Source organism: Streptopelia decaocto (genome assembly GCF_964273445.1).
Source record: "Streptopelia decaocto genome assembly, chromosome: 3".
In the NCBI taxonomy this organism is placed as follows: domain Eukaryota; kingdom Metazoa; phylum Chordata; class Aves; order Columbiformes; family Columbidae; genus Streptopelia; species Streptopelia decaocto.
In genome coordinates, this window is record NC_138656.1 from 69,503,160 (window position 1) to 69,526,831 (window position 23,672).

Below are 23,672 nucleotides of genomic sequence, written 5' to 3' on the forward strand. Positions count from 1 at the left end.
GTTTGATGGTTTCTCATTCAAACCAGTCCATTAAACTTAATAGGGTTATTTGGGAAGTTGCAGCAAATGCTGATTAATGGGCAGGAAGAATCAAATAGTCTGGACTTAGGAAGAGTTGAGTGTTCTTGTGTTTTGAAGAGCTGTAGTTGAAGTGGTGCTGAAATAATGCTGGTGAGTTAACGGAGATGACATTCTTCCAGCAATTAGAGAAACATAATACTGAGGAGTTTAAGTACTTCATATCTAGGGCTGATGCCAAAAGTAGGTGTCCTCATGAAAACATTTTTGTCTCTGGGCTGCGTGGTTCCTAACTGAGCAACAGGCTCTGTTGTTTTTGAACCAGCACCAGTTGCGTATCTGGTGTCTATGAGAGTGTTTAGGCCTCAGGCTGTAGGAGCTACAGCTGTCATGTCCTGAAAAATTGTTTTCTATCCTGAAGTTGTGTAATCTTACTGGAACACTCAGGAATAATGTCTTCATTGTTTGTAAAGTATAATATTTTTTTAACTTACTTTTGCCTTTAAGCAATGTTTCTGTCTTAAAAAAAAAATGCCCCTAAAATGTAATGTTAAGCAAATATTCTCAGTGTCATACATTGATGTTTATGTTGCGCTTTTTTTGTGCATGTACTGAGGCAGATGCCACAGAGTAATTGCAGTGTTGTAGTGTGCTCTTTCGTGTTTCATGATGCTAGATACTTCAGCCTTTAAATTGGAAGATTGATAGTCCTGATCAGGAGTGAATGTTTAAATACATAAACGCATATTGTGTCCAGTTCTGGGCCCCTCAGTTCAAGAAGAACACGAAACTGCTGGATAGAGTCTAGTGCAGAGCCACAAAGATGATTAAGGAAGTGGAGCACCTCCCTTATGAGAAAGGCTGAGGGAGCTGGGGCTCTTTAGCTTGGGGAAGAGGAGACTGTAGGGTGGCCTCATTAATGTTTATAAATATGTAAAGGGTGAGTGTAATGAGGATGGAGTCAGGCTCTTCTTGGTGACAACCAGTGATAAGACAAGGGGTAATGAGTTCAAACTGAAACACAGGAGGTTCCACTTAAATGTGAGAAGAAACTTCTTCACAGTGGGGGTGACAGAACACTGGAACAGGCCGCCCAGGGAGGTTGTGGAGTCTCCCTCTCTGGAGACATTCAAAACTCACCTGGACACATTCCTTTGTAGCCTCATCTAAGCCTTCCTGCTCCAGCAGGGGGATTGGACTAGATGATCTTTTGAGGTCCCTTCCAATCCATAACATTCTGTGATTCTGTGAAACACCTATGTTGGTAACTTTCTGGAGTCTAGCATAAATTACATGAAGACACAGTGCTAAAGAAGTAAAACCACCTCATATACTTTGTGTATTAATTTGGTTTAATCCCACAGCAAGATGCATAAGCACCTCTTGTAAAATGGCTCTTAAAATACATATACGAGAGGTGTTTTATTGGTAACAGAATCAATGGAGCTCGTGAAATCTCACTTCCTACTGATTTGTGGGAAATGATTTGTCCTAATGCAAACGTGGAGCACTTTCTCAAGTCACTAAGACCTTCTGATTCAGGCACCCCCACTTCTCTCTGGTGATCTGCGAGTTCCCACGCCACAGCATCCTTCACCTTTTCATCTACCTGTGGGTTTGGCCAGCTGGCAGCAGCAGAGTCTCGAGCTCAGAGCCGCACGTGTGGTAACCAGCCACCAGGCTGTTTGCTCTTGTCTCGGGGAGGATTAAACAAGCTAGCTGAGGTCTTCCCCCTTTTTCCTTCTGTGAGGCCACTTACTGTCACTCCTACTAGCAGCTGTTTTGCGCACAATTTAGGTGTTGTAGGAACTTTAATCATATACACACCTTAACCCATCTAATGGATTTGTCTGAATCTTGAAAATTGATTCAATTCAAATCAGCAGGAAGAGAAGGCAAAACAGAGAGAAATGTACACATACAGATAAAATGATGACACTAGGAAACTGAGATAGAAATGGTGAAATGTTACCAGTTGTGTGTGTTGTTTTGGGGTTTTTTTTGTTTTTTTTTTTTTTTGTTTCTTTTTATTGCTAGTCTGCTTGTGTTTGATGTTTCTTGAAGGCCTGGCTGCTGGCCTTTGGAGATTACATGGTGGAAAAAAGATAATATTTCATTTTAAAAAGATGGTTTTCAGACCCTTATGAGTTTAGAAGGTTTGGTATGGGAATGAATTAGGTGTACCCAAAAGACCTATGAAAGGAAAACGAAAAATATCTTTAAAGAGTATTTGCTGCTTTGAAGGCACTTGCTAAGTCCTTGGCTTATGACTTTTAGCCACTGGAGGCTGGTAATACAATAGATATTTTTGTATATATATAGCTTTCCTTTGCTGAAAAATCTGCATGTTTTCTAATATGTCCATTATGCTTAGTCTTTTTTTGAGCTAGAAGTTGATATACTGAAAACTGTATAATTAAAAGCCTCAAAAAGCATTAATTAAATTTTGATGTTGAGTTGATTAAGGTCTTCCTCTCATTTTTATTTGGTGTAGTGAAAAATGCCACTGACTTGTAGTAGGATTATTCAGGCCCATAACCTGGCTTTCCAATTCAGCTTGGCTGTATTTTGAGTCCTCATATCTGGGCAATTGATAAAGTCTTAGATATTTTTGCATATCTATTAGGTCAAATAAAACTCTTATCTGTACTGCAGAAAATATTGGAATGGTAGCTCAGAAAATGAAAAAGCTTTGCCCAAAGCTAAAAACATTGCCATTAATTTATCTGACAATGCCATCTCTGTGTTTTCCCCCAGCCCCCTACAACTGGTTTCACTTCCAGTAGTGAGAGGCAGATTATTTCTTGTCAACATGGTATATTAGTCACCATCATCCTACTTTCTGAAGTTTTCTCAGTCTGTGTGTGCTCCTTGCGATGCCTTAGATCTGAGAGGCTGCGATATTGCCATCTCCCAATGTCCCATTCAGGCAGCGATGGTTGTGAGAGATGGCAGCTTGTGGTTTTCGCGTGCCATCTGTCTGCTTCCTGTTTGTGCCGGTCTGTTCACAAATACCTCTGTATTTGTACTACTCTTTCAAGTTACATTTATTCATTTTCTTTGTGTTTTTACATTGTAAGTTGTTCAGGGCAAGGTTCACGTTTTTATTATTTACTATGTACAAGCTTAGGCTAGGTTCTTTGAGTATGGCTCTGAGATCTTACAGAAATAAATGTTTTTTGGCTAGTTATTTTAATGCTCACTTTTCTATGAAAAATGTACAGATGGATGAATGAATAGTTCTTCTGGGAGTTCAGATCATCATATGAAAAAAATTATATGATACAAAATATATGGAGGACACCTCAATGATTTTACATTGTTCTACGGCTCCTAATGAAAAACACTAGTTAAGACTTTAAGAACTCCATTACTGTAAATGCAATCAATCCTAGCATTTAAGCTGACATTTATTGTCAGTTTAAAATACATATTTAGCATAAGATCATTTATAACAAACACAGCTTTTTCATTACTCATAATGACTTGAACAGGAAATAAGAACTTTTAGTTAAAAACAGAAGGACATTATGTCTGGACCGTTTTTCTTTATCATTATTTTTGCAATAATATTTTTGAATGCTCTGCAGAATAAGTATTTGTCTGTTGCTTAACACCATGATTTATTTTTTTTATCTCCCACGGGGGGTGGGAGGGAGAGTAATTTATAAATTCTTGAGTTATTTCTATTGAAATTTGGTTTTAATTTTCATAGGTATGTCTGTGAGATCCAAATAACCTGTTAAATGGCAAAATATGCCCCAAGTTGGGTAAATCTTTAGCCTTTCAAGATTATTCTTCTGGTATCATCTGTGTGTTAGATTGTTTGGAAGATAAATGTCGAGTTTTACTACTTGATTAATTTGACCCAATTTAGAGTTTAGGGGTAGCTCGATTATAGACTAATGTGATAATCTGAAGCAGAAGCTCTCTCTGAACTGGCATGTGTTTACTTGTACTTTGTGGAAGTAAAAAAAACCAAGCGTATGGAATTACCTTTTTTTGCCTAGCCTCAGACAGGTCAGACCAGTCTTAAAGGTTGGTTTGTGGTTTTATTCAGAACAGTGAGGAGGAAAAAAGGTAAGAAACCAATGAGTATGTCTTGTATAGTTGACAGCACGTGGATTGTAATTGTGACGGTAAATACAAATAAATTAACGATTATTGATAAATCGGAGAACCAGCTTGAGTAAGGTACTTGAAAAAAAATAAGTGGTTCTGTCAGTAATGCTGTTCTTTATCTCTTAGTCTTTTGCATGCTGACCCATTTACGTAACTTCTCTCAGTTCTCAGCAGCCAGTGTTGAACTGAAGCATTTCTCAGAACAGTCCAGGAAAAGCTGGTGATTGTTCTCCTTGACAAGAGAGGTTTGGAAAGTGGAGCATGGAAACAAGAGGTCTGACTTCCTTTAATAAAGAAGAAACTTTGTTATTTCCTAGTTGATTTCATTAAGCTATGGCTTCCATTGCAAGGCCCAAGCCAGGCACTTCCCATTGCCATTAGCACCAAATTCCACCTTGGTCTGAGAAAAGTATCCAAGACTTCAGTGGGTCAGAGACAAATGAACATACTTCAAAAGGCATTGACCTTGTCAAGACATGTCAGAATAAAAGGGAAAAAGAGCTGTGAAATTCCATCTCTCTTGTGTCCTCTCTGCTCAATTTGTCTAGGGCTAGATGTACGTTTTCATGATTAAATCATAATTCCATGAGCCACAGTCAGGTCCTACTACTAACCAACCGTGTGTTGCCTGGGGCATAGATTCACAAAGGAGTTAGCAGAAAGAAACTCAGGGGTTACCTTGGAGTGTGAAACTTGCTAATGTGGGATAACTGCTAATCTGCACAGTTGTGTACTGCCCTAAATACAGAAGAGTTCCTTTTTTGGCTGAATTGGCAAGTCGCTGCCAAAGGGTGTTGCGAAAGTAAACACACTACCTTCTCTTCAACCTCTGCCCTTTATTGTTTGCTAATAAAAGTTTCTCTTCTCTATTTGTTGTTTGGTGGCTCTTCCAAAGCTCTCCTAACCATGAAGTTCAATGGTTTCTTGTACATGGATGTTCATCACTTCTGTCCTAGCTGGCTTCTCCGCAAATTCAAGAGCAGTTGCAGGTGACCTGCATTTTCCTTCAACGATCTTTTTGGAGAGTACATCCAAAAAGCTTCCAAATAAAGGATTTATACAGTTGCTTGTGCAACATTAATTTACCCTCATTGTGCTTATTCTTGTATGTGGGTATCACATTTGCCAGCTTCCACTCAACTGGGACCTTCCTGGTTAGCCAGGACTCCTGATAAATGATGTAAAGTGGCTTGGTGAGCACCTGTGGCAGCTCCCTCAGTACCCTTTGGCAGAGCCCATCCAGCCCCATAGACTTGTGCGCGTCTAGGTGACATAGCAGGTCACTAACCATCTTCCCTTGGATTATTGGGGCTTCGTTCTGCTCCTTGACCCTGCATTCCAACTCAGGGGGCTGGGCGCTCCTGCCTCTTCTGATGGATGGTGCTCCCAGATAGAATGGCCTTACTGATAGTTGTTGTTTGTGCTCATCATTTCATCTGCTGTCTCTACCCTCCTCTCTGTTTTTTACTGAGTATCTTCCAAAATTGAATGTAGAGGTATTGAATTTCCAGTGGTCTTTCTATATTATTCCTTTATAACGTGAGTGAGGGAGTGTGGATAAAAAACAGCGCTAATAAGAGTAACGTAAAGGAGAATTAAGGGAGCTGGCCAAACTGAGAAAGGCTGAACCTCTATGAAATAGTGTGAAGATTTATCAGTCTTCATAGACGTAGATGACAAGATTTGGAACCAGCTTACTCTGTGTGTTTTTGGTGTGACTCTTGCATCTGGATCTGTTCCTGGGGTAGGTTTATGACTTTTTATAATGTGTAAATAGATTACTTCCACGATGTGCACTCATATCATTTCTCATCTTGCTCCCTTTATTAAAACAACAGGATAAAAATTTAAATCCTAGGTCATATGCACAGTCCTTTTTTTTTGTTTGTTTGTTTTAAATTATGAATTTGACAGTCTTTTTGGAGCATTATTCATGTCACAAAACTCCTAGCCATCATTCTCTCTGCTTTGTACGTGGAAATAAGCTTCCCCACTCCTAGAACTCTGTTCTGTCCCTTACATGCCATTCTCTACCAGCTGAGACCGGACCATGTTTGTTTGGTGTATTTTATCTTTTCATCAACTGTCTGCTTATCCAGCATTTCAAATTAGAATGGGTGAGTGGTTTTGTGTTTGTGTATGTATTAAAAAAAAAAAAAAGAAAAAAATTCCTGTGTTAGCTGTTAGTGCCCATTTGAAAGGAAGAGGACATTAGGGGGATTTTTTTTGTAGAAGTCATATCACTATACATTATATATAATAATAATAATGCAGTAGTAATGTTATACGTTACATGAAATTGTGACTGGGTCAAACTGTGCCTTCAATATTAAGGTCTCAGTAGCTGGCTGTGTACTATATAATCATCTCTTAAGCTGGCGATACCTTTTTGCTACTTTCAGGTGTGTGTTTGCTTTAGTTTGAGGGTAGATAATTCATAGCAGAGAGATTTTAGTGGTGGCTGGTTACTGGGGAGAATATAGGTTTGTGAGGAACTGATTTCTCTAAAATGATATGAATTTATAGTATTTTAAATATCATCTCACTGTGGATGGCAATTTCTGCTTTAGAGTTCTGTCAGGGTTTACAAATTATTCAAGATTTTGTCATTCCACAAGGCAGAAGTTGGAAATGCTTGCAGCCCTGTTCCTGGACAAAAAGTAAATGCTCACCTGCTCTGTCAAGGCTCCATCTAAGCGGATAGAGAGGTGATTCTTTGCTGTTCTGGGGAGCGTGGTCTGGAATCGGCAGAGCTCCTGGGCAGGGTGTCTCCCACCTTTGGGTCTTGGAGATGTGGGATGGGAAGGGAGATTATTCTCTGAGGCAGCAGCAAGCTGGAGATTGGCTTGTCCCATCTCATCAAATTGCACCCTAATTTCAGTGTGCTGAATCACCTCTGGAAGGGCCTGTTTATGCCTGATAATTATCCTGGAAGCTTAAGGAGGCTGTCCATCTAAATTATGTACCTAGAGTTAGAACCAGTCACTACCACCCCCTGACAGTCAAATGCTTCCTTCCTTCTTTATTTTTTTTTAACCAATACAGACATTATAAGACAGTGGTTTATGCAGTTGAATGAAGTGAGTGTCGGCTTGCAATTTGATACTCATTGTGAATTTGTACATTAGTATAATATAATGTTAGAATATCTAAAAATACCTTGCTTTAATATGAGAGGGTCTTATTGCAGAATTAGGGGCTTTTCCATTTTGCTTCTCAGTTCCAAATTTTTGGAAGCAAAAATGTAATCTGGGAATTTACCTAAAAAGCCACTGAGATAAACTTCTGTATTTTTTGAGCAAATAGTAGTTTTAAAGCTTGTGTGAATGTATTTTATCTTAGAAAATGCCACTTGGATGTGAGGATAACAAGTAATCTGGGAAACATGTTAGAACTTGTTCTTTTATTCCTGTTATAAACACTACAAGTAAACTGTATTTTAAATGTTTCAAAACCTTTTTTTTAGAGTTAATAACTAGTCATGGTTTTCTACAAACACATTTTAGGGCCATGTTAATGCATGGCTTCTGATTTGCCCACTTTATTTTATTTCAGTTAAGCTGTTAGTAATAGACCAGTTGTAAATTGTATTATTTGGTTTCAGCATTGCATTAATAATTATAATTTTACTTTGATCAATATTTTTTCAGTAAGATTAATAATTCAGTAAGTTTTAAATTGTGTTTACTTGGCTGTGGTTGTAAATCCTGTTGTAGGCTTAATGCCGGTGCCCTGTTTCACCGTGGATATCAGCACCAGATATTGTCTGCATGAGAAAGCAACAACTACTGTTGCTTTGAGCAGTACAGTTGTTTAACGCAAGGTGTGTGGATGAATGAATTTGATGGCAGTTGGGGAGAAAAGTATGAAAATGGTCCAGTGCTTAAGTTGGACTACAGAGCTGTAGCATATCTGTGCCAGCAAATAATGTGTCTGTGTATCACAGTTATGATGAGCTCATTTAATCATTGCTTTAATTAGTATGATGGATTATATCTTGCAGGCACAGTTAGTTGATCTGAAGTCTGAACTGACAGAAACGCAGGCCGAGAAAGCAGTATTGGAAAAGGAAGTGCACGATCAGCTTTTGCAACTCCACGCTGTTCAACTTCAGCTACATGCCAAAACTGGCCAGAGTGTTGATTCTGGAGCTATTAAAGCAAAACTGGTGAGTATGCAGGCCAGAATGGAGGATTATATTATACTTTTCCCTCTGCTTGTTGAAGTTCTTCCTTGGAAGGTGCTAGTAAGCTGGTTACAAATTTTCACATTAAAAATGTTAGAGAGAGTTAAATTTTCTTTTTTTAAATAACATTTACCATTGGTTGCTAGCAACCATTAAAATTAACATAAATAACATTAGAGTAATCAATAGCAATTTAAGAAGTTGTTCTTACATAAAACATTTATAGTGGTTTCTAAAGAGTAAAATCAGAAAATAATATTGGTGGTTTATAAAGCTTTTCTGGAGAAAGAAGTTGCAAAAGATAATAGCTTACAGTGTAAAAATACAACCAAATCTTTTAAAAGCCTAGTATGAGGTAAGTCTATTGTTTTTATTGTAGTTATTGTTTATTGTAGTTTATTGTAGTTATACTCTTATCAAAGTAAGAAGGGAATTGTTTTGCAATACAGAGAGAGGGTAGTTGGCATCACAGTCTTATCTCTGTTGTCATTATTTCTCTTTAAGAACGCTGCAGGTGCATCTATGGTACTATCCATTGCTGCATGCAGCAGATTATCATAAAATAATTCAATAAATCACTGTTAATTTTGTATGGTATGTTTTTTAGAAACTTGGACCTGTACAAAGCCCACCAAAAGTTAATGATAATTAATCTGTACAGTTAGTTGGCATTGACTCATAACCAGAGTGTAATCTGCCTCGTTACTAGCCATGGCACAGATTCAGGCTTTAATACTGATACTTTAAGTTAGAAAAATAATGTTGTATAGATTGTGATTTCTAACTGTTGGCATAAATCAAAGTCTAGCTCTCTGGCTGTTTTTAAAATTGCTTTACAGATTGGTTCCAAATACCTAGTGCTAGCATATGTGGCACATTAGATTAGTCTCCTCTGCTATTTTGTCCTGTTAATTAATGTTTAATAAAACACAGTAATAGACTATGAGACTTAAAGGCTATCTAGGCTAATCACTGAATACCAGGAGTAACCTCAATTCTTCCTGTTTCAGATCCAAAAGCTGTAATTCAATTAGAGCTATGTTTCTTGATCTGCATACTTGCTTATCCAGTGTAAGAGTAAAGTTTTGTGGATTTTCTGCACATAATTCATTCTGTATTGAATTATAGCTTAAGCATGACCAAGTTTCTTTAGAGCTGTGAAAAATTTTTATGGATTTGTAAATAAGTATTAGTTAAAGATCACCAGCATGTTGTGTTAGGCTGCAGGTTTATATGTAGTAAATTTTTTAAGTCAACACATCACTGTGAGTGATTTCAGTCTCTAAATTTTATTAGTGAGGCTTAACTTCAGAGTGACATAAAGAGTAATACTTTTAACCTTTTTGTTTCTTCTTACCTTGTTATAAGCATATGTCCATGCTATTGACAGCAGTCTTTTTCCCACAGGTGACAATGCTCGCATTATTTCCAATTTTATCTGTGTTGAGGTTGAATTTATTAACAGCCTAGAGTGACATTCTTTCCTTAATTCCATTTAGTTCCTCCCTTTTTATAAAGATCAGGGCTAATCTTTGGTATTTTCTTTGTTTTTAGGGATATCATAATTCTAATGGACAGAAACTCACTTTTAAACTGTTCTAGATACAGAAAGCTATAAAGTGTGAGCAACTTGAACAAGCAAATCTGAAGCTGCTTAAATGACAATAAAATGGGAAGTCTGAGTTTTAGGTAGATGAAAACTGTGGTGCTGATCTGGCAGTCATAAAGCCTCTGAGGGCAAAGAGGGACTGCAGAAACAGAATGTGTGAAGGGGAAATGAAATTCTGTCTAACTTCCTGTTTGCTTTGGTAACAACAGCCACTCTTTTGTACATAGACTCAGCATAATTGTATATTCTGAAAACTGTAAAATTGTACATCGTGGTGAATGAAGACATTTTAAAATTTCTCCAATTGCTAAGCAGTTTATAACATCATGTAATTTAGGCTGCCTACCTCTTTAGGAGTGATGTATCTGCTTATTTCAGGCACAATAACTCTTTGTAAGCGTATAAAGTTGCCTAGTGGATTTTTGTTTTTTTGAGTTTTGCAGTTGATATATCTTTTTTGCTACTTCTCCCTCTCCTTTATGCCCTTCTTGTAATGCATATTTTGTTATTCTTTCTGAAAGGAAAAAAATCTGTTATCTGTATAACAGATGTTATATTGCAGAATGTATTTTCTATTATACTTTCAAAACTGCTTTAATGCATTTCATGTTATCTTGCTATTCTTTGTAGAGATTCTTGGTAGTTTAGGATAAAGCATTGTTTTCAATAGTACAATAAGGTTAATTTTTTTAGTAATATTTTTAATAACTTTCACTGCAAAATACCAAAATTGCTGCTAAGTACAATTATAATAGTGTGCTTGCTCTTTCTGCCTTCTAATGAAATACACAATCTGCTGGTAAATTTCTTTTGGAATAACTTATTTATATTGCATTTTCTTGAAGTTCCTATTGCCTATTTCTCTAACTATGGAACTCTCTTCTTCTGTCTTAAGTCTGTCCTTTCTGTGGATGAAATGGTAAGTATGCTGATTGCATTTTAATGTTTAAGCAGTGCTTTTGGTTTTTTTCTTTTGCAACAGCTTCTATATGTTGGTTTCAGAAACTGGCAAAACAGATCTGACTTCTTCCTGTCAACTGGCAAGATGCTGTGTAAAGAATTTTCTTTGCATTTTAGTTTTCCTTTTCTAGTTTTGGTGCCCTCTTTCGTAAGTCTGTGTGTGTTTTATTTCTTATTGTTACAGCTAATTTGAAGTTATATCTAGTAACTTGACATTCCAAAAGATTGTTCTGGCAGTATCTCAAAAAATTTTAAGGTGTTATATAATTTCTAAAGCATAAACACGATACACATCTATCAATGTGATACGAAGTATTTTATTTATTGTGTTTAAAAAAAAATCCTGTCAACTTTTCCGTGTTTTCCCTTTTTTCTGTTCTTTTTATGGACATTATTTGATATGATTTACTGGCTTGTATAACAGCCCAAAACATATAAACTCAATAATAAAAGCATCTAAACTCAATAATACATAGGTAAGAAGAAAAAGTGATGCAAAGTTAACTTTTATCTTTCAGTCTTTCATGCTGATAGACTTGAAAGGTTCTTAAGCAGCTTTTCTACTTTTATTATGTTATATACCTCATGATCGTTACTCAGTATTTGTTCTTTGAAAAGCCACAGGATAGCTGGTAACTGGAAGCTTTGATATTCAACATTGCAGTTGCATTTTTGGTTTGGTGTTTTTTTTATATTACCAACAGAAAATATAGTTTGTTCTATTTTGCAGAACGTGTACAATACTATGAACACTAGAAAACATGAAACAACTCTGTAACTTCATCATTTTTTTAAAAGAATTTTGGAGACTTAGCACATCTCATGACCATTGATCAGAAAACCTCTTCAGTTATTCTGTATTGCAAACCTTTGATTTTTCTTCGTGATGATCAATTTGAGACAGTCTGAAGTAGTGTTAAGATTGGCTTCTGGATGTAATTTTCACCTTAAGTCACCAAGTAATAGTCGTAGTCGTGGAGAAAATAGGAAGAAAAAATTTGTGTTCATTGTTCCTCATATTTTAGGTATAATGTTTAAAATGCATGACTAAAAGTGATTCCACTTGGAGATAAAACATTTGACTTTCTGTTTAATTTAAAAGATGAATCAAATTTGGAGAAAATAAATGGAAAATTTCAGTCTTGGTGAGAGTTTTATAGCTGGCTGCTTTGTATAAATACAATAAAGTGTGCCATATGGAATTTGCTAGGGTAAGCAAATATCTTGGGTCACTTCAGCAATTCACTGTTCTGGAGGAGGTTGGAATTCTCCCAAGGTGTATTTCAGATACATCAAAGAGCTCATATACCTCTCCAACTTTCTTCTATGACTGGTACATTCTAACAAATTATTGGCAAAGGTATGAACTTTTAGTTTATGACTTTTTATTCAGTAAATAAATAATAAAAATATCCAGCGAGGAAGAAAATGGAATGTTGGGTGTGAATAATGTACCCTCATATGTCTGCCTGAAATTGTGGTCTTTGCCTTTTATATTTGTCAAGCAAAAGATGTTCTAAGAGTACATATGCAAACAGTGAACCTGTGCTATTTAGAGCACCTTGATGCAACATTGGCAATATGTATATAGCTAACATAAGCTTTAAGGTACAGGAACACTGTGCCTGTATACAGACTCATAGCTGTTGTAAAACAAGTGTTATGTCTGAATTGTCGCCCTTCTGGCAGCTAAAATACGTGGCAGAGGCATCACAACATGTTGACACTCATGAATTTTTGTGATTGCCCTTTTGGCTGCTGGCAGGAGATGTGCATTACAATAGCTCAAGACCATCCTAGTAGAGATAACTAGCATAATTTTAGAAATTCCTGTTCTTCAAATTAGATTGGTTAAAATTCTTGGCTTAGGAGTGATCGTGCAGTTCAGAAAGAGATTTGTTGAGTCATCTCACAAAATGGCACCCAACTCAAGGGCCAGAGACCAGAAGTGACTTTGTGTGAAAGGTGTTCTAACACACATGGGGAGTCAAACCTGCTCTGAAACTGCATCAGTATGGAAATTACAGGAAGTTAAATGGCAGTGATCTCAAGCAATCTTTGTGCCATTCCTCCTGAGCAGTGTGCTAGGCAATTCTTGGCCAACATGTACACATATGTAATGTATGATATTCATCTAACATAATAGAAATACTTCACAGATGAGAGAGATAGTAGAGTCCCTCGAATTCAGAGTTGTCTTTCTGGCAAATAGCTGTAAAAGCCTACACATACCTATTGTGAAAATACCTCTCTTTGGAAGGACCCACCTTGCTCAATATCTCAAATGTGGTAATATCAGCCATATTAATTTTTATATCCAGGCTTGGAATAGTGAATAAGCATATTCACAATTTGAGAACGGATTTGTCTTGCCAGTTCTGTAAAATTTTGTTTCTGTCGCTTCTTTAGTAGCACCTCCTGGTTTGATTTGTTCAATAATGTAATTGATACAAATGCAAAGAACACTTCTAAGGTATGCTTCAAGAACATGTTATGGTGAACTTAGTTTTCATTGCTATTTCAGTTAACAGACATTCTAAAAAGACAATAGTAATACATCCTGTGCCTCTACTGTTTTTCTGGTGTGTGGTGTTTTTTTCCCCTCACTTTGTAAAAGGGATATAAAAGAGGTATAAAATATACAAGTAATCAAATGTGCCTGTCTCAAAGTAAATTTTGTAGAATAGCAGTCTGAGTTGAGTATATTAATTCCTTTGACTCCAGTACTCTGGGTATTAGAAAAGGTAATGGCTATGCATTTTGTATACATTTGGGATGGACCACTGTGGAAGTAATTAGTATTTCCATAACTCCTTTTTCATGGCTTGGGTGACGGAAAAAAAAGGAAGGTACATTCCTTAGAGTGGTATTGTGTGTTTTTTTGTTTGTTGGTTGGTTTATTTTTGTTTTGTTGTTTTGTTTTTTTTTTAAACAAAACTATTTTGCACTGACTTCTCTTAGTTTTGTCAGGGTAGACATCTTAATACGTAGAATTGCTGGCTTCATTTTTGTAGTCTTTAGAGTCTCATTTGGAAATGTCCCTGGCCGGACATTTCTTGGTTGTTTACAGGAAAATAATTGTCTTTTTTAAGGATATACAGACTTAAAGAACATTTCCATGATGTCTGGTCTTATTAAAAATTGTATTAAAATAGTTAAAGGATATTATAAAATTGAAATATTTAGTGATTTTCCTTTAAAAAATAATCTCTCTTTCATTGTATGAATCTTCTGTTTGAACACAGGAAAAAGTAAGGACAATATTCAGGCTACATAAATTTTGCCACCTATGTGTGGCAGGGAGAAACACTATTGCCAGTTTCAGTCTTTGAACTTCGAACCACTATATGCATTTTGTGCTTAGGAGTTGTAAGCTGGATAAAAATCATGTCAGGAGCACAAAGTTGAATTTAAGGCCTCTTCTCCCCAGGGGGAAGTATGCAAACCACTACCTGCAGTGCCAGAGTCCCTGCTTTCATTTTTTTTCCTGCATGCATGTTCTGTAGACATGAAATTTACTTTCACATTATATGTGCAGAAACAGTAAGTGCTCTTTCATTATTAACTTTGATAAAAGCTTACAACTTTTCTTTTTTTTCTTTTGTTAAGGAGAGAGAACTTGAAGCTAACAAGAAAGAAAAAGTGAAAGAAGCTCAGCTGGAAGCTGAGGTGAAGTTGCTGAGGAAGGAAAATGAAGCTCTTCGTCGACACATAGCTGTGCTTCAGGCTGAGGTTTATGGAGCAAGATTGGCAGCCAAGTATTTAGATAAGGAACTAGCTGGAAGGTATGTAAAGTCAGTCCGTGTCCCCTAGCATGAAATGTTTTCTGTTGTTGTTTTCTTCCTTTGCATCACCAGAGGCAGGTCTAAAGAGAAGACTAAGTAGAAAAATTCTCTAATTTGCAGTTAGTTGAACAAAAGGAAGAAACAAAAAAACCCCCACAGTTATTGCACTTGCAGTAGTTGCTGCATGACTGTGCTATAGCCACGTGAAATGTAGGAGTTGTACAATGCCTTGATTTTTCAGTCGTCATATAGCATGTTAATTTACTGTCTTTGTTATGCAGGGTCCAGCAGATTCAGCTGCTAGGCCGAGATATGAAGGGACCTGCTCATGACAAGCTCTGGAATCAACTTGAAGCGGAAATACACCTTCACCGTCACAAAACGGTTATTAGAGCTTGTCGAGGTCGGAATGATCTAAAACGACCAATGCAAGCACCACCAGGCCATGTAAGTTGAAAAGATGATCTGTTCTTACATAATTTTCAGCATTTATGGAAAATAGAGTTATTTCTTCATTCTTGTAATTTCTTTCACTTCAATATTGAGTTCTTTCAAATGTCACTTCTAGATAGAGAATTCTTTTGTATGCTGAATAGCATGTCCCTGTAAATTACCATGAAAGATGATACAATTCCTTTGGCTTACCTATGAACGCTCAGTTCTTTTGAAAACCAAACCTCTGCTATGTGTGTGTATAAATACGAATTTAACAGCCTAATTCTGTTAGCTAGGTTTCAAAATGTGGAGCCAACTTATTTACAAAAACCAAGAACAACATTTTGAGGATTTTATTGAACTGAAAGTAATTGAAAAAAATTTTTTTAGAGGCCAGATAGATTGACACCAGTACCCAAAGGAGATCTACAGGAAATCTGGAGGAGGGACTTTTTACAAGGGCATGCAGTGATAGGACAAGGGGTAATGGCTTTAAACTCAAAGAGGGTAGATTTAGTTGAGACATAAAGACTTGTTTTGCTTTTTTACCATGCGGGTGATGAGGCTCTGGAACAGGCTGCCCAGAGAAGCTGTGGATGCCCCATCCCTGGAAGTGTTCAAGGGCAGGTTGGATTTGGCTTTGAGCAACCTGATCTTGTGTGTGTCCCTGCCCATGGGGGTTGGAACTAGGTGATCTTTAAGGTCCCTTCCAACACAAACCATTCCGTCATAGTATGATTCTATGACACTCTTTAAAAGAATTTTTTTTTTTTCTTCCAGAAGATACTTATAAAACCTATAAAAAGCATTTCACTGTGAGTAGTCTTTCTACACTCACCCAGCTTGACACATGACCAGTTTGTCACCCCAGTGTTCAGTGCCTAAAACCAAACATTTTCAGGAAAGTGCTTTACTTTGATCTGGTCTCAATACCTTAGTTGATTAAATGGATTTTGCTGATTATGTTGCTCATTGCATATAAACTTTTGGTGGACAAGTGTGTGTGATTTTAAAGGTATGCACAATGGCAACAGCAACTTAACAAAAGCAAAATAAATACCTTGATTTATTTAGTCTCTCTTTTAGTTTTGAGTTGGATGGCTTTAGGTATGGTTTGTTTTTATTATAACAAAAATAAACTTGAGCAAGCAGCCTCTTCCTTGGGACTGTATTACATAATCTTCTGTAATTTGATTAGTTTTAAGTTGCAGTTTATGTCATAAAACTTTTCAGCAGTGATCAGCATTTCTTCTGTAGTCCTTTTAAGTTTTTAATATGGGTCTGATTTCCTTCTTCTGAAGTTACGTTCTATGTTGTGCATCACTCAGCACTGAAATAATTGAAATAATTATTCTCGTCAGGGGTGCATGGTGAAGAATCTTTTCTGATTTCATACCCTGTCTATAAAGAGGAACTGTAAGTTTGTCCTGCCTGGAACTAGCCTATTGCTGGATACTGTCTGTATACAATTAAAAAAAAAACCCCAAATGCAGAAATGCATCATACTTTGGTTCACACATTTATATTTATGCTATGTTTGGTTTTTTATCTAACTAGGATCCCGATGCCTTAAAGAAGAGTCAAGGTGTTGGTCCAATCAGAAAAGTTTTGCTAGTTAAAGAAGACCATGAAGGATTAGGAATTTCAATCACAGTAAATACTTGCCTTTATTTTCCGTTACTCAGAAGAAGCAATTTAAATTTCTAGTTCTGTAAAATACGTGGATCAGTGAATGTGTTGTTAGAACATGTGAAAAATGCATACACAAATCCATAGCTATGGTTGTAGAACTTGAAGACTCATTTTGATAGATTAGGAAATAGGTAACTGCTACTTCATGTAAAACTTATGATGTCAGCTTAGGTTTAGGGTGTAGACAATTTAGCAGATTAGCCAGTGGTGAATTTCAGGTGTGATAAGGCTGTTGAAGAGCAGGAACAATCTGAGAACTAACTTCCAAAGCTTAGCCATTGTGATTGTTACTTTTTTTGGTAAAGTTTCAGTATTGGCATCACACAGCTAAGTAAAGCTGTTTAACTTTGTACAAGTAATTTTGAAAATTCCAGTTATTATACTGTTTTTCTAAATATGAATATCGTTTCTTGCAAGTCAATATGGTGACTGATGTGATTTTTTTAATGAGGTTCTGATTTTTTCTCATCAGCTTGTATATGATTTTAGACTTCTTTTATTATTCAGAATTCTCTCTGGTGAGTTTTTGAGTATATATTTAGAAATTGTCTGTTGTTTTGTGGGGAGAAGAATTAAGGGAAGCATCTCATTTCATGCTTTGTTCTTAAGCATTCTTTTTGTCTGAAGCATGCTTTCTAATTTTCTGTAATAAAAATTGAAATAAGCACTTTACAAGCAACTACCAGAATGTTGATTTTATGGTAATGGACATCTCAGTTAATTACAATCTAGTTTCTTTTTTATAGGGTGGGAAGGAGCATGGTGTTCCAATACTGATCTCTGAAATCCATCCTGGACAACCTGCTGATCGATGTGGAGGACTACATGTTGGTGATGCTATTCTGGCAGTAAATGGAGTTAATCTAAGAGATGCAAAACATAAAGAAGCTGTAACTATTCTTTCCCAACAGGTCAGTTGGGACTTGTTATCCATAGGCACATTTAGGTGCTTCCTGTATTCTGCCTGTTGAATTACTTCGAATTTTAATGTTTTCTGTGAAGCATGGTGTTATGCTAAGCTACAGTGATTCCTGAAACTGTATCACCTTACACTTAATCCTCTTATGTCTTGCAATTTAAGGAGAAAAATGCTGGGTCTGTACTGGTTCATTTAAACGCATGTATTGGCTAATGATTCTTCAGCAAGGCTGATGGAAATCAGCTTGTTACATTGCCCCACAGAAATAATTATTTAGTGACATTCATTTTATTTTTTTATGACTGGACAACTCCAGCCAGACAATGGTTCCCATATACTTTGTGCTATAGAATCTTCTTCCTACCTTGCTTCCCATTTTCAGGCAGTTAGCAGGTGCACTTAATTTATCAGAAAACTTACTCATTAGAAGTCACTGTTTTAAATGTATTGGTACATAATGAAGAAATTCAGGTAACTTTGGTGAATCTTAGCTATAAAGCTGTACTTCTTAACTCAGTAAAAACTTAATTCAGATACATATCCAAAATATTAAACACAACTGTTAATGGGTTTACAACAGTAAAATGTATTTGTTTCAGTAACCTAGCTCATCTTTGTAATCCTATTACATTGCTGTGCAGTAGTAAGTAAATTTGTAATTTTTGTTGCGTTTTAGAGAGGTGAGATTGAATTTGAAGTAGTGTATGTTGCTCCAGAAGTTGATTCGGATGATGAAAATGTAGAATATGAGGATGAGAGTGGACACCGTTATCGTTTATATCTTGATGAATTGGAAGAAGGTGCAAATTCAAGTTCTAATAGGAAAGATGGAAATGTGGATGTCAAACCCTCACAAGGTAAACCTTCTAAAATGCATTAACATTGGTTTTAATTCTGGAGTCTCAAAATGCAAACAGATTTCTGGAAAATGCTGGTTTTATATTCATTGTAAAATTAATCTACTGTTAATTGAATTAACCACTAGTAGGCTGTCAGCTCTTTTGGTTGGTCTCTCACTTACTGGCCTGGTTTACTTAGATACAACTGAATTAATTGAATGTGGGGTTTTTTCATAATTACCTTTTCCCCAGAGGTTGAAATTCCATTTTATTCTTTATTTTCCCAACTCTGGTCTGGAAGTAGGTAATTCCTGTTAATACTTTATGTTGTTGGAGTCTTTAAATGACATTTTTTAGATGAGAGAGGTATAGAAACAGTTCCTGGTTTCCTGTCATACTGTGTTCTACAAAAAGCCTATTAACTCTTATTTTAGTAGTCATTTCAGCAGACTCTCCAGTTTCTGAAATAAGGCTCACTGATCTGTCCTTCCCAAGGCTGCTTCTCTTCCTTAAATAAAATTTCTTTTTAACTTGCAGTGTTTGATAAGAAACCAAGTATTGATGGACATGAAAATGGAGACCTGGGAAATTCGGTTGAAGCTCCTTTAGAAGACACGGCTCCCAAATTAGCCCGTTCTGCTGAGTCTTTATCCTAAAAAGAAAGAAACAAAAAATCAACTGGACAAATCCCATCTTTGGGAACAATTGATAATCAATATTGACTGCTCCAAGCTGCGTATACTAGTGTAGGTTGTAAAAGGATGATTAAATGTCAAAGGGAACTGTATTACTGTTGCCTGGAAAAAAGGCGGTTACCTCAGGGCTTCGTTGTGAGCAATTCTAAATGTGGAAAACTGTCTTTTGCGTGAAACACAGTAGTTATTTAACACATGGCATGTGAAATGAATTTTCTTTTAATAATAAGCACCAAAGCATGGGATTTCTAAAAAGGGTAACCTCAATACATTCAACTTTTAATCTCATTGATGTCCCCAGGGAAGTAGAAGAAGATGTGGTCAACCTCATTTTGACCCTTTGGTGTTTTAAAGGGGCAACTGATGTTCGGTTTGGTGTGAAACAAACTTTATCTGTGGAAGGACAGAGGCGGAATTGTACCATTGCATCCATGAGTTTTGTGCTTGGGATTTTTGAACTGTAACTTTCAAAAGAATGCATTTTTGTTCTCAGAATAGAAAAAAACAGAGCTTTTATTTGAGCAAAGACCATCAAAACCCAAATGGGACAGTGGAGTCATTGCTAATCACGATCCTTCAGCCCATGATAATTTTATGAGTGAGATTTTTGGTATCGTTTTAATGAATTCACTGCCAATTGTTCATTTGAAACTCGCTCCAAAATTATTTAAACAGAGTATTATGGGGGTTTAAAAGCAAAATTAGTTTTAAAAAACACTCACAATTATGTGGGCCCTTAGGTTTTTTGATTGTTTTTGTTTTGTTTTTTCTGAGCATCATCAATTTAGCGTTCCGTCTTGAGTGGTTATGGTTACTGCTAATACAGAGTGGTTTGAGTTGGTCATCGTTAGCTTGACCTTATAAAGTGCTGAGTGCTTTTGATGGGTACTGAAAATATTCATTTCACATTAAAATAATCTTTAAATAAGTGAAAGTTGAGTGCACAGTACTTGACAGGAGGTACGCAGAATCATACGCTGTCAGGCCCTATCTGTGTTATGTTACGGCAGTCTTATTAACCTATAATTGTCTTACTGTTGAAAGAAGACGTTACTCCTTTTGTAACAGCAGTGTATCTTAACCTAGCTTTTAATTGGTGTACATCTAAAGGCCCACAGTGTGGCTGCAAATGGGAATGTTGAGGATGGTTTCTTGGCCAGTTCCTCTAGTCCGTTTGCAGATCTTTTGGTGAAGTGCAGCACTCTCCATGTGCAAACTCTACACTGTAATCACATTTATTATTTCAGCACGCAATGCCAGCTTCCTTGTTCACTGCTCTGCAGGCTGTTGAACTGTGACGTGAAAAGATTTTATACATTGAGAGAGGAACTAATGTGAAAAGGCATCTTTGCAAGTGTTACTGTATGGGATGTACATACAGAACAAAAAACCTCAAAGGCCTTTGGAGTAACATCAACTAATCTTATGTTCTAAATTATGATGTAGAACACAGTTACTTGTCTCTCTTAGGAGCACTATATATATATGTTTATAGAAAAAGCCTAAAAATGTATATACTTTATTCAAAGATTTTGCTATTTATAAATCCTTTAACTTTGCTATTTACATGATTGTTTTGTGTGCGTGCGCGCATGAGTTCCACTTAGTGGAATAACATTATTTGGTTCATTTTTTATAGTGGTCCTTGTCATACAGCATACTGTTGGAGGGTTTTAAAGTAGTCAAAGCTGTACCGTTTTCACCAAACAGAAACTAGTATTTAAAAATAAAACTGTGTGAAGAAGAAGCAGGTCCCCAGGCATGTTTCTTTTTCTGAAGCTTCAGAAACTTGAGGACACATTGGCTGTGTGTTAGCAGACAGATCCACTACCATAACTTTGCATCCAGATCTGTGTTTGTCCCACAGTGACCCAAGCAGAGCGCGCTCTGAAACTGTCTGTGGCCTGGGCACTCGTGCCGTCTCTGACAGAGAAGACACCTTCAAAGCCAAGTAGTGATCCTCTTGTCTTGGAAAATCATTGCTGTGTGAAATCTTGCTGCAGTTGTACAAAATGAGGCTCGTCTAACTACACTAGGAACTTTTTAAAAAGGCATTAAATTTGCCTGTACAGTTTCCCTTTATTTGAGGGAAAGGTGAAATTTTTAATTTATTTGTTCTTCCTTTTTGGCATACCTTATTTTCCACTTCACGCTTTTGATCAATTTTAGCCTGAAGTGGGAGAGTGTTTCTAGAGTTACTTTCCTAACATTCCTTGTCTGCCAGTTTCTTAGGATGCTGTGCTCTTTTCTTCATCTTCTGGAAGTTGCTGGACACTTTCTCTGCTCTTACCTTGTCTATTTTTAACCTATATACGAGACCAACAGAAAGAACAATTGCTGAGGAGAATGGCTAGTAGACAGATTAGGTAGCAGTAAATTATGACCAGATTTCCTCCCTGCAGTTTTTATAATCTTTGTTGAGAAAGCCCTGAACGGGAGGATTTTGCTCAGACACTACAGGCTGTCTCCACGTACTCCATGCTTCCTACCAGGTGATGTAACATACCGTTTTATTGTAGTCATACTGAGATGCTTAGAGAATAATATTTAAGCTGAGAAAAGTTTTGCAAGTTGGGATTTCCAGATTCAGTAGACAAATGTGTCTTCTCCCCTTTGTCAGTAACTGGATGACTCAGTCCTGATTCCCAGAGGTTGAACGAATTAGACTTGAAAGAATTTCTGAGGAAAGTCAGTATTCAGTCTTCGTTTTTATTTTTTAAAGTGTAAAACGGTTTACTTGTGTGTATATATATTTTTACTCAAAAAATAAAATAATATTCTAAAGAGAATTTTGCAATTTTTTTTAGTAGATAATTCCTTGCCTATTAAAAAATCTTCAGTGAGACAATTGTATTTTAAGCTAAAGGTGGACAGTGTTTGTTGGCGTCTGGGACCAATGTTAATTAAGAGCATGTAAGTTAAGGAAAGTGCTTTATGGCAATAAATTTGATCAAAGGCTGTATGTAGTATTTCCTTTGTACAAGTGTATTCTTGGCAGTGAAGAGGGTTTGTGTCTATCTCAATATATGTTAATCCACAGTTGTATCAAACAAAATTATCTGTCCAAACATTATTACATCATAGATAAATCTCATTTCTGTAGCAGATGGAACATTTTGGAACAAACGTATACATCTAGTTAAGCTGAATGTAATATATTTTTATTAGCCTGTAAATAAATGTACTCTTCTGCATTGCAGTGATTTCTTCACCTATTTCAGACCATTATTTAATTTTCTTCTGCTTTTTTTTATATAAAATACAAACATCTAACCCTGTGTGTGATCTTTTCCTGTTAAGCATGTAGTCCACACCCAGTCAAAAAGCTCATATGAGTAAAACCAAAACTACGTAACATGAAATTTGACACTAATCCAGTCTTGGCCAGCAATAGTTAATAGCCAAGTACATTTTAAAAAATATATATATTTACAGGATGTCTCAAATTTCATCATCTGAGATGCACCTTCTGCTCAATGTTTTTCAATGAACGAAAAAAAAGGAAATATTTCCGATGTCTGGCTCTGTAATAACACCATAAATATTCTGAAGCCTTTGGCTGAGAAGAGCTATTAAAGCCCGAACCTGTCAAAGGATTAAGTCATTCGGGTGAAATTGTGGAAACTACAATTTACCGTTTTTCTGTCTTTTTTTTTCCCCCCCACGCATTAGGAATAATAAGTATATTCTTATTTTTCCACTGAAGTTACAGAACACTTATCTTCAAGATACATTTTTAACCCTGATTTTAAAATCTTTTGTTCAGATTAAGTGTCTGGATCGTGTTTTAAATTATATTAGAAAAAAAAAAATCTCTTGCCTACACTTGAGTGGTTGTCTTGCCCGAAAGCATCAGGTTCATCTGATGAACAGAGAGCTCAAATGAAAGGTAATGGTGTGGTAGCTGTGGCAGTAGTATAATTATGGTGGTGCTTCAGGATTTATTGAGGATGTGTAAGTAGACAGTAGAAGACTGGGAGGGTAGGAACTCTCTCAAGAGGCAAGGTTGAGTCATGTTGGATGAAAATATGGATAACACACAAGTAGCGTGCAGTTAGAACTGCAAGTGTTTATTTTTTTAGCTCTGAAATTTTTAGGAGGGTTTAGGTATGGGTGACTTCAACAGATGGAAGGAAGAGGGAAAGGAGAGAAAAATTACACTTATTTGAGCTGTCATAAAACAAGCAGAGGATTAGAGGCAGCTCTGAATGAAGATGGAAATGGATGGAAAGAGGAGGAAAAATAATTCTTCATGTCAGCTGCAGTCAAGGAAGATCACTCAAAATTTCTTGGTGTCTCAGTGCCCAACTGAAAGACCTCAGAGGCTGCTTCCAGTGACCACAGTCACCGAGTAGCTCCCTGCATTTTTTTCCAGAGATCGCACATGACAGAATAGAGAGGAACACGTCCTG

The 23,672-nt window shown here is 36.5% G+C and overlaps 1 protein-coding gene across 1 annotated transcript in view; it reads left to right on the forward strand.

Annotated features, from left to right (window-relative positions):
* GOPC (golgi associated PDZ and coiled-coil motif containing) overlaps positions 1-22,459 on the forward strand; it is a 28,562-nt gene extending 6,103 nt beyond the window's left edge. The window contains exons 2-8 of the mRNA XM_082048615.1: positions 8,144-8,308; positions 14,505-14,680; positions 14,962-15,127; positions 16,673-16,768; positions 17,554-17,718; positions 18,403-18,583; positions 19,103-22,459. Of these exons, the coding sequence (XP_081904741.1) occupies positions 8,144-8,308; positions 14,505-14,680; positions 14,962-15,127; positions 16,673-16,768; positions 17,554-17,718; positions 18,403-18,583; positions 19,103-19,221 (1,068 nt within the window). The 3' untranslated portion in view covers positions 19,222-22,459. The remainder of the gene's footprint in view (positions 1-8,143; positions 8,309-14,504; positions 14,681-14,961; positions 15,128-16,672; positions 16,769-17,553; positions 17,719-18,402; positions 18,584-19,102) is intronic.
* The last annotated feature ends 1,213 nt before the right edge of the window (positions 22,460-23,672 follow it).